The 11,590-nt window shown below is 64.7% G+C and overlaps 1 protein-coding gene across 1 annotated transcript; it reads left to right on the forward strand.

Moving 5' to 3' along the window:
• Positions 1 to 1,093: 1,093 nt before the first annotated feature.
• On the forward strand, positions 1,094 to 11,567 carry FAM171A2 (family with sequence similarity 171 member A2). The gene is given in 10 exon segments (XM_085210791.1): positions 1,094 to 1,121; positions 1,124 to 1,183; positions 3,352 to 3,579; positions 4,586 to 4,678; positions 6,325 to 6,477; positions 7,059 to 7,235; positions 7,653 to 7,769; positions 7,847 to 7,973; positions 9,482 to 10,588; positions 11,426 to 11,567. Coding segments are annotated over 10 exon segments (2,130 nt in total). The 5' UTR covers positions 1,094 to 1,108; the 3' UTR covers positions 11,481 to 11,567.
• Positions 11,568 to 11,590: the final 23 nt, after the last annotated feature.

Consider the following 11,590-nt stretch of genomic DNA (forward strand, 5'->3'; position numbering starts at 1 on the left):
GGGTCACTATGGGGGAGGGGGTCACTATGGGGCATCCCTATGGGTGTTCACTATGGGGGGTTTCTAAGAGGGGCTTAGTGGGGGTCACTATGTGATGTCCCTATGGGGTGTCCCTATGTGGGGAGCCCTGTGGGGGTCTCTATGGGCGGGGGGCGTTTTGGGATGTCCCTATGGGGAGGGGTTCTCTATCAGATGTCCCTATGGGGGGGTCTCTATGGGGGGGGATCACTACGGGGTGTCCCTACAGGGGGGTTCCCGTGGGGGAGACCCTAAGGAAGGATCTCTATGGGGGCAGCCCTTATGAGTGTCCATCCCTATAGGGGGGCCCTAAGAGGAGGGCCTCACTATGGGGGGGGCACGTGGGGGTTCCCTATTGGGGGTCCCTAGGAGGGGGGGCTCATTATGGGGTGTCCCTATGGGGTGTCCCTATGGGCGAGGTTCTCTATGGGGTGTCCCTATGGGGTGTCCCTATGAAGGGGGGTGTTTGTAGGAGAAGACCCTGTGGGGGGGTCCCTATGGGGGGGGTCTCTATAGGGTGTCCTTTGGGGGATCCCTACAGAGGTTCACTATGGAGGGTCCATAAGGGGGGGGGGCTCATTATGGGGTGTCCGTATGGGGGGAGCCCCGTGAGGGGGGCTCTATGGGTGGGGGTCCCTATGGTGTGTCCCTGTGGGAGGGTCTCTATGGGGGGCTCATTATGGGGTGTCCGTATGGGGGGAGCCCCGTGAGGGGGGCTCTATGGGCGGGGGTCCCTATGGGGTGTCCCTGTGGGAGGGTCTCTATGGGGGGCTCATTATGGGATGTCCCTTTGGAGGGCTCCCTGTGGGGGTTCACTGTGGAGGGTCCATAAGGGGGGGTCCTATGGGGGTCCCTGCGGTCTGGGGTCGTTAGGAGGTGGCCCTACGGGGGTCCCTTTTGGGGGCGGTCCCTCCGGGGGGGTCTCCCTGTAGGGGGCGCGCAGTGCGCGTTCACGCGCGGGTTCGGCGGTGCGCGGCGGTGCCGCCAGGCGGAGCCCGGCCCTCGCGGTGGGGGGGGCGCGGGGGGGGGTCGGGGCGGTGCGGGGCGGTGCGGGGCGGCCATGGAGCCGTAGCGGAGCGGTGCGGGCACGATGCGGCCCCGCCGCCCCCCCCCCTCCTCTTCCTCCTCCTCCTCCTGTCGGCTGCGGGCGGGCGGGGGGCGATGGGTGAGTGCTTTGTGTGCGGGGGGGGCGGCACCGACCCCCGTCGGGGTGTGCGGATGTCACCGCTGCGGGGATGGGGCGGGTCCCCCTATAGGTGTGGGGTGCGGGGGGGGTCCTTAGGCGGGCTGTAGGGCGAGGAGGGGGCTGCGGGGTGGGGGTCCTCGGGGTGATGGGTGGGGGGCGACGGGGAGGGGATGCCGTGCGATGGGGGGGGCGTAGGCTTTGGGGAGGGGAGGGGGCTGCGGGGGGGTCGGAGGGGGGTCCCGGGGTGCGGGTGGGGTGTGGGGGGGCCGTAGACGGCGCGTTGGGGGCCGCGGGGTGGGCGTGGGGGGATGGGTGGGGAGTGGGCGATGGGGCGGGGATGGGGTGGGAGGGGGAGGACGGGCGGGGGGCGCTGGGGGTGAACGGGGGGCACCGGGGGGGTGGGGGGCACGGGGGGGAGAGGGCGAGATGGGGGTGGGGCCCACGGGCCGTGGGGGGGTCCGGGGGGCGGCGTCCCACGGGGGCGGTGTGGCCGCGGGTGCCGGTGGGGGGGGGTCCCCGCCACGACCCCTCCCCGCTCCCCAAAGCCCCCCCTGCGGTGTTCGGGCAGCGCTGTGGGGGGGGTTGGACCCCACTTTTGTGCCGCGGGACACGTGGTGCCCCCTCCCCCCCCCCCGCCCCGTGCCACCTGTCCCCAACAGCGGGGGACATCCGTGCCACACAGCGACAGCTGCCCCAAGAGTCGGGACCCCCCCGCCCCACCCCCAAAAGCGCATCGCTTCCCTCCGCCCACCAACATTTGGGGCCGCCCCACAACGGGGGATGATTGGGGGGGGGTTGAGGGTCAGGGCGATGCTCGGGGGGGGGGGGTCTCGAAATCACTCGGGGTATTGGGGGGGGGGTTGGATGAGGTCGTTGCCATGGTGACGGCAGCGAGCTGAGGATGCTGCGGGCTGTGCGGGATCTGATGGCGTGGGGGGAGCTGGGGGGTGGGGGGTGGGATCCCCCCCCCATATCCACCCGGCCCCATAGCTGTGTGTGGGCACTGGGCCCCGCAGTGGGGTGGGATGGGCAGAATCCCACCGTGTGCTGGGGGGGCACCTGGGAGGAGTCACTGTGTGGGGTGGGGGTGGTGCCCTGCTGGGATGGGGCCCGTGACCCCATGACTTTACTGGGATGGATCCCACAGCCATACTGGGATGGATCCCACAGCCATACTGGGACGGGTCAGCCGTTTGTTGGGGTGGTGCCCAGGACCCCGCTGGGATGGGTTCCACCCCCCTACTGGGATGGTGCTCATGGCATACTGGGGTGGGTCCCACTCATCCTGGTAGGGTGGTGCCCACGACCCCATAAGAAGGTGCCCGTGACCTTACAGGGGTGGTCCCACCACTTGTTGGAATGGGTCCCATCAGCTTATTGGGGTGGATCCCACCGCAGTTTGGGATGGTGCCCATGGCCTCATTGGGATGGGTGCTCTCACTTTACTGGGATGGGTCCCATGACCCTATAAGATGATGCCCAACCCTGTGATGGGTTCTATCACATGTTGGGATGGTGCTCGTGACCATACTGGGATGGGTCCCACCACCTTACTGCTATGGGTCCCATCGCATTTTGGGATGATGCCCATGAGCTCACTGAGATGGCTCCCACAGCCTTACTGGGATGGGTCCCACAGCCTTACTGGGATGGGTCCCACAGCCTTACTGGGATTGTGCCCATGGCCTCACTGGGATGGGTGCTCTCACTTTACTGGGATGGGTCCCACCACGTGCTGGCTTGGTACCCACCACCCATAAGATGGTGCCCGGGACCTTACTGGGATGGGTCCTCCCATCTTACTGGGATGGGGCCCACTGCCATACTGGGATGATGCCCATGGTCTTACTGGGATGGGTCCCACCATTCGTTGGGACTTTGCCCATTATCTTACTGGGGCGGGCCCACTGCCTTACTGGGATGGCTCTCACTTTACTGGGATGGCTCTCACTTTACTGGGATGGGTCCCACCAGTGCTGGCTCGGTACCCACCGCCCATAGATGGTGCCCAGGACCTTACTGGGACACTGCCCGCCACTTTACTGGGACGGCCCCCTCCACCCCAGCAGGGCGGTGCCCACAGCCCCACGATGCTGAACCAGTGACCCTACTGGGATGCATCCCACCCCCACCCCGTGTCCCCACAGACGTGCTGCTGAAGGTTCAGGTGTACGAGAGCGGTGCGCTCACCCCGCTGCCCCACACCAACCTGGAGGTGCTGGGACCCCGCGGCTCTCTGGCCTCCGGGACCACCGACCACGAGGGCGGGGGGGTCCTGCCTCTGTCCTACAGCCTGGGCACGTGGGTGCTGGTCAGCGCCAGCCGACGGGGCTTCGTCACCTCCACCGTGCCCTGGCGTGTCACCAAACTGCCGCGTGAGTTGGGACCCCCACCCCCGGGGGGGATCTCAGTGGGAATGAAGCGGGACTCGATCCCTTCAGGGAGGTCCCAATCCCCTACTGGGGGGCTCGGAGCCCTTTTGGGAGACCTCAGCCCCTTACCGGAGGGTCCCAATCCCATACTGGGGGCTCCCAATCCTTTACTGGAGGGAGTCTGATCCCTTTTAGGGGACCCAACCCCCTTCCTGGGGGGTTCCAGTCCTTTTATAAGGAGCTCAGAGCCTTTTTGGAGGACCCCTGCCCACTACTGGGGTGCTTGGGATCCTCCCAGTACCGTACTGGGGTACCCTGATGGCTTACTGGGGGGCTTAGGGCTGTTATGAGATCCTTTACTGGGAGGCTCTGATCCCTTATAGGGATCCCTTATAGGGGGGCTTAGAGCCCTTCTGGGGGGCCCAGTCCCTTACTGGGGGCTCTGATCCCTTACTGGGGGTTCTGTGCCCTTGTAGGGTCCCCATCCTCTTCCTAGGGGATCCCAAATCCTCTACGGGGGGTTCAGGACCCTTTTGGGGGACCCCAGCCTCTTACTGGGATGCTTGGGGGCTTTCCAGTCCCTTGCTGGGGGCCTTAGAGCTGTAAGAGGCCCCCAACCCTTTTTGGGGGGTTCCCAATCCCTTCCCCGGGGGCTCAGAGCCCCTTTAAGACCCCCGGCTCCTTATTGGGGGACCCCGATCCCTTACTGGGAGACCCCAGCCCTTTACTGGGACCCCGCTCCCATAGCAGGCAGTGACGTGTCCCGGCGGGGGGGGTGTTGGTGGCACTGACGTCCCCGGGGGGGTCACCCTGGGCTCAGTGCCAGCCCCTGCCCCGGGGCGGCCGTGTCACTGCGGGGGGGGGACAGCATCAATGGGGTCACCTTGCTGTGGGGTGGGACGTGGAGCACTCGGGTCGGGGGGAGTCGGAGGGGTGTAGGGGGTGGGGTGGGCAAGGATTGGGGGGCACGGGACCCCCCCTCACTTCCCCCCCCCCCCCCCCCCCGCAGTGTACGCCTCCATCAGCCTGTACCTGCAGCCCGAGCGCCCTGCCACCCTCATCCTGTACGAGGACCTGGTGCAGATCCTGCTGGGCCCCCCTGGTGAGTGGGGCACCGAAATGTCCTACAAACAGTGGGGCCACCGACGCTAAAATTTGCCATAGCTTGTTATGGGGCACCGCCCCTGGGTGCCATATAGTTGGGTATAGGACCACCACCCTTGGGTGCCATATAGTTGGGTATAGGACCACCGCCCCTGGGTGCCATATAGTTGGGTATAGGACCACCACCCCTGGGTGCCATATAGTTGGGTATAGGACCACCACCCCTGGGTGCCATATAGTTGGGTATAGGACCACCACCCCTGGGTGCCATATAGTTGGGTATAGGACCACCACCCTTGGGTGCCATATAGTTGGGTATAGGACCACCGCCCCTGGGTGCCATATAGTTGGGTATAGGACCACCACCCCTGGGTGCCATATAGTTGGGTATAGGACCACCACCCCTGGGTGCCATATAGTTGGGTATAGGACCACCACCCTTGGGTGCCATATAGTTGGGTATAGGACCACCGCCCTTGGGTGCCATATAGTTGGGTATAGGACCACCGCCCTTGGGTGCCATATAGTTGGGTATAGGACCACCGCCCTTGGGTGCCATATAGTTGGGTATAGGACCACCGCCCCTGGGTGCCATATAGTTGGCTATAGGACCACCGCCCCTGGGTGCCATATAGTTTACAATAGGACCACCACCTCTGGGTGCCATATAGTTGACTGTAGGACCACCACCCCTGGGTGCCATATAGTTGACCATAGGACCACCACCTCTGGGTGCCATATAGTTGACCATGGGCCACCACCTCTGGGTGCCATATAGTTGACCATAGGACCACCACCTCTGGGTGCCATATAGTTGACCATAGGACCACCACCTCTGGGTGCCATATAGTTGACCATGGGCCACCAGCCTCCACCACACTCAGATATCCCATGGCTTGCCATGGGGCCGCCACCCTTTGGTGCCCTACGGTTGACTATGGGGCCACCAGCCCATAGCACACTCAGATGTCCCATAGATTCCCATGAGGCCACCACCCCTGGGTGCCATATAGTTGACTGTAGGACCACCACCCCTGGGTGCCATATAATTGACTGTAGGACCACCACTCCTGGGTGCCATATAGTTGACCGTAGGACCACCACCCCTGGGTGCCATATAGTTTAAAATAGGACCACCACTCCTGGGTGCCATATAGTTGACTATAGGAACACCACCCCTGGGTGCCATATAGTTGACCATAGGACCACCACCCCTGGGTGCCATATAGTTGACTATAGGACCACCACCCCTGGGTGCCATATAATTGGCTGTAGGACCACCACCCCTGGGTGCCATATAGTTGACCATAGGACCACCACCCCTGGGTGCCATATAGTTGGGTATAGGACCACCACCCCTGGGTGCCATACGGTTGACCATAGGACCACCACCCCTGGGTGCCATATAGTTGACTGTAGGACCACCACCCCTGGGTGCCATATAATTGACTGTAGGACCACCACCTCTGGGTGCCATATAGTTGACCATAGGACCACCACCCCAGGGTTCCCTACATTTGACCATGGGGCCACCAACCCGTAGCGCGCTCAGATGTCCCATGGCTTGCCACGGGGCCACCCCCCCCGCGTGCCCTACAGTTGCCCACAGGGCACAACCCCACACCTCTGTCCCCGTCCCCCCAGGTGCTCGGGCTCAGCCATGGGCGCAGTTCCAGCGCCGCGCCGCCCGCCTGCCGCGCAGCTCCACGTACAGCCAGCTGTGGGCATCGCTCACCGCCGCCACCGCCCCGCGGGACCTCCGCAGCTTCCCTGCCTTCCTGGGGGCTGACGGCAGCGGTATGGGGACAGCGGGACGGGGGTGGGGGTGCACGGAGGGTCCTGTCTGTGTGCTGCGTCCGGGTCTGGAGCCCCCAGGACAAGAAGGGCAGGAGCTGTTGGAGAGGGTGCGGAGGAGGCACAAAGATGAGCAGGGCTGCAGCACCTCCCTATGAAGACAGGCTGAGGGAGCTGGGCTGTTCAGCATGGAGGAGAGAAGCTGCGGGGTGACCTCAGTGCAGCCTGCGGGACCTCAAGGGAGCCTTAAACAGGAGGGGAAAGGGGAGAGAACAGCAGGACGAGGGGAAATGGTTTGAAGTTGAGGGAGGGCAGATTTCAGCTGGCTGTCAGGGGAAGTTGTTTGCTGTGAGAGTGGGGAGGTGCTGGAACAGCTGCCCAGAGGCTGTGGATCCCCGTCCATCCCTGGAGGTGTTCAAGGCCAGCAAGGATGGGGCCCTGGGCAGCCTGGGCTGCTGTGAGATGTGGAGGTTGGTGGCCCTGCATTGGTGGGGGGTTGGAGCTTCGTGATCCTTGAGGTCCCTTCCAACCCGGGCCGTTCTGTGACTCTGTGATTCTGCTCACCCTGCTGTCCTCATCTCCAGCCAATGCCACCTGGTTGGAGCTGTCGCCCGTGGCCGCGCTCGGCGTCCGTCTGTTCACCGGGAACGGCACCGAGGTGCAGCTGGCAGGACCCGTCCATCTGTCCGTCCCCCTCAGCTCCGAGTCCGGCGCCGTCGCGGCCACCAGCGTGCCTGCATGGAGGTTTGACCCCAAAAGCGGTGAGCGGCGGGACGGGGGGGTGGGCAGTGGGGGTGGGGTGGGGGTGGTGGGTGGGTGGGTGGTGATGGCCGTGGGCAAGGAGCGCAGGAGGTCTCCATTAGCGTGGGTGCTGGCCGTGGGCAATAGAATGTGGGTGGCGGCCGTGGGTGGGTGGTGGTGGCCATAAGGAACGGGAGAGCGGGTGGTGGATGGGGGCTGCGGGAATGGGGTGGCGGTGGTGGGCAATAGAGTGTGGGTGCTGGCTGTGGGTGGGTGCTGGTGGCCGTGGGCAGCGGGAATGGGGCGCTGGTGGCCGTAGGGAATGGGAGCCGTGGCCGTGGGAGGCGGTGACGGCCGTGGGCAATGGGAGCCGTGGTGCCGGTGGCCGTGGGGGAGCTCGGGGTCTCGCCCCGCCGTGACGGTCCGTGTCCCCGTAGGGCTGTGGGTCCGCAACGGGACGGGGCTGATCCGCAGGGAGGGCCAGCAGCTCTACTGGACCTTCGTGGCCCCCCAGCTGGGCTACTGGGCAGCGGCAGTGCCCTCTCCCGGCCCAGGTAGGACCCTGTGGGGTGGGAGTCGCGGGGTCCCCGGGGGGGTGGCGGTGCCACATCGCAGCTCGGTGTCCCCGCAGGGCTGGTGGCCGTGGCTGCGGGCATGAAGGACATCACGGCGTACCACACCATCTTCCTGCTCACCATCCTGGGCGCGCTGGCCCTGCTCGTGCTCACCCTGCTCTGCCTTCTCATCTACTACTGCAGGTCAGCGCCGGCCTCCCCACGCTGCCCATGGGGTCCTGCAGCCGGCCGTGGGGTCACGGTGTGCTTGGCACCCATGGGTGGCCGATAGTTGGTTACGGGGCCCACCACCTGCTTGGCACCCACGGACATCCCATAGCTGGTTGTGGGTTCCACACCTCCTGGCGCTCACAGACATCCCATAACTTGCCATGAGGCCACCAACCCTGTCTGTCCTACAGTTGACTATGGGGCCACACCACTCCCAGGTGCCCTATAGCTGGCCACGGGGACCACCAACCCTGAGCATCCTATGGTTGGCTATGGGGCCACCAGCCACGTGTGCCCTACAGCTGACTATGGGGTCTACTAACCCCAGATGTCCTGTACCTGGCTGTGGGACCACCAGGCCTTGGTGCACCACAGTGGACCGTGGGGCCACCAAAGCTGAATGCCCTATGGTTGGCTATGGGGCCACCAGCTGTGGGTGCCCTGTAGCAAACTGTGGGGCCACCAACCTTTGGTGTCCTACAGTTGACTGCGGTGTCTACCACCCTTGGGTGCCCTACAGCTGACTATGGGACCGCCACCCCTGGGTGCCTTATAGTTGACTACAGGGTTTTCCAACCCCATTTCCTATACCCGACTATGGGCCACCAGCTGGGGGTGCCCTATAGCAGACTGTGGGGCCACCAACCTTTAGTGTCCCACAGTTCACTATGGGGTCTTCCAACACTGAGTGTCCTACAGTTGACTGTGGTGTCTACCACCCTTGGGTGCCCTACAGCTGACTATGGGACCACCACCCCTGGGTGTCTTATAGTTGACTATGGGGTCTACCAACCCTTGATGTCCTATACCCGGTTATGGTGTCTACCACCCCTGGGTGCCCTACAATTGACTATGGGGCCACCAACCTTTTGTGTCCCACAGTTCACTATGGGGTCTACCAACACTGAATGTCCTACAGTTGACTGTGGTGTCTACTACTCTTAGGTGCCCTATAGCAGACTATCAGACTATAGGACCACCGCCCCTGGGTGCCCTATAGTTGACTATGGGATCTTCCAACCCCAAATGTCCTATACCTGGCTATGGGACCACCTCCCCTGGGTGCCCTATAGCAGACTATGGGACCACCACCCTTGGGTGTCTTATAGTTGACTATGGGATCTTCCAACCCCAAATGGCCTATACCTGGCTATGGGACCACCTCCCCTGGGTGCCCTATAGCAGACTATGGGACCACCACCCTTGGGTGTCTTATAGTTGACTATGGGATCTTCCAACCCCAAATGGCCTATACCTGGCTATGGGACCACCTCCCCTGGGTGCCCTATAGCAGACTATGGGACCACCACACTTAGGTGTCTTATGGTTGACTATGGGATCTTCCAACCCTTGATGTCCCATAGCTGACTACGGTGATGACCACCCTTGGGTGCCCTATAGCAGACTATGGGACCACCACCCCCGTGGGGGCCATGGTTATGGGACACGCTCCCCACATTGTCCCCCCGTCGTCCCCGCAGGCGCCGCTGCCTGAAGCCACGCCAGCAGCACCGCAAGCTGCCGCTGTCGGGGACGTTGGACCCCTCCAAGCGGGACCAGGCCACGTCCATGTCACAGCTCAACCTCATCTGCAGCAGCCACCTGGAGACCGCGTCCTCGGGGGGGGACACGGAGGCTCACACCCCCGTCCTCAAATTCGACAGCTCCCGCGAGGACTTTTTCAAGCAGGTCCCCTCCTCCGCGCCCCAGCCGTCCTCCAACGCCGCGCCGCGCCGCTGCCACCCCCGTGAGGACTTCACCCCCAACGAGGGTCCCCCCGCGGCCCCCCACGGAGCCGAAGTGCCGCCGTCCGACCCGCTGCCACCGCCGCCACCGCCGCCACCGCGGCCACCGTCATTGGGAGCGCCCATGGGGCCGGCAATGGGGCCGGCAATGGGGCCGGCAATGGGGCCGGCAATGGGGCCGGCAATGGGGCCGCCGGGGCCGCTGATCCTCTGCGGAGCGCTGGAGGGTCCCCAGGAGGACGTGTACCGCGGCGTGGTGCCCACCCTGCTCATCCCCGCGCGCTACATGCGCCTGGACGGGGCGGCCGAGGGCGCCCAGCAGCTGGAAGCGAGCAACCCGGCGACGGCGGCGAGCGGCTCGGGCCAGGCCGCGGCCCCGTCCCAGGGAGGCGGCGGCGGCCCCGTGGCCATCCCCGTGCTGCTGAACGAGTCTGCGGTGGCTCAGCTGAACGGCGAGCTGCAGGCGCTGGCCGAGCAGAAGCTGGTGGCCCCGCGCGCCTGGTTCGTGTCCCTGGACGGCCGCGCGTCCCACGTCCGCCATTCCTACATCGACCTGCAGGGCGGCGACAGAGGGCCGCCCCCGCCCCGCTCGCGGCCGCCCCCGCCGCGCGGACCGCCGTCGCCCGAGGACAGCGCCCTGGCCCCGCTGCTGGGGGGTCCCCCCGTGGGGCGCCGCGGGGCCGGGGGCAGCGGGTGCAGCAGCGCCTCCGAGCCCCCCCGGGACTCCCCCAGCAGCCCCGAGGACGAGGCGGGCGACGGGGGAGAGGGCGGCGACGACGGGGGGGACCGCAAGAGCCCCTGGCAGAGGAGGGAGGAGCGGCCGCTCATGGTCTTCAACGTCAAGTAAGCGCACGCGGCCCCCGTCCTCGTCTCCACCCCCGGCCCTGTCCCCATCTCCATCCCTGTGCCCATCCCATTTCCATCCCCGCTCCATCTCCTTCATTCTATCTCCACCCCCGTCTCCGTTTCTATCCCCGCTCCCATCCCCATCTCACCTCCATCGTTCCCATTCCTGTCCCCATTCCCACCTTTATTCCCATCCCAGTTCCTGTCCCAGTTCCATCCCAGTCCCCATCTCCATCTCCAAATCCCATCCTCTTTACCTCTCCATCTCCGTTCTCCTGTCCGCCCCTCCCCAGCCCCATCTCCATCCGTCCCCAACTGCATTCCATCCAGTCCGTTTTCATCCCCATCCCAGTCCCTGTTCCCACCTCCATCTCCATCCCCGTTGCTTCTCCATCTCCTTCCTGTTCTCCACTCCCATCCCTGTGTCCGTATCTCCATCCCATCGCAATTTCCATCCACCAGCTCCATTCCCACCCCTGCTTCAACTCCATCCACCCCCATCCCTTTCCACCTCCACCCCCATCCCAATTTCCCCCATCCCCATCCCTATTTCCAACACAATCCCCATTTCCATCCCCCCACCCCCCCCTCCACATTTCCACCCTATTCCCACTCCCACCCCTCCTCTGCCCCTCCTCCACTCTGTCCCTGTCCCCCTCCCACCCCACATCCCTGCCCCATGGGCACCCAATTCCCCCCTCCTCCCCCACAGCACCTTCCCCCCCCCCCCCCCCCTCCCCATTCCACCCAGGGTGGGGGGGCAGTGGGTGGGACAGGGCTGGGACCCCCACAAATCCCCCATTCTTAACACAAAACCCATTTGTGTCCCCACAGGACGGGGGGGTCTGGCACTGCCCCCCGGGCCAGCGGTGCCTCCAAGCTGCCATAGAGACGGGGGGGGGGGGGGGGAAGGGCAGAACCCCCCCCAGACCCCACTGTGGATTTTAGATACCATTAATATATAAAATCCCACTGACACATCGCTGCCTCCGCTTCTTC

Source organism: Meleagris gallopavo, chromosome 29, assembly GCF_905368555.1.
Source record: "Meleagris gallopavo chromosome 29, MGAL_WU_HG_1.1, whole genome shotgun sequence".
NCBI lineage: Eukaryota > Metazoa > Chordata > Aves > Galliformes > Phasianidae > Meleagris > Meleagris gallopavo.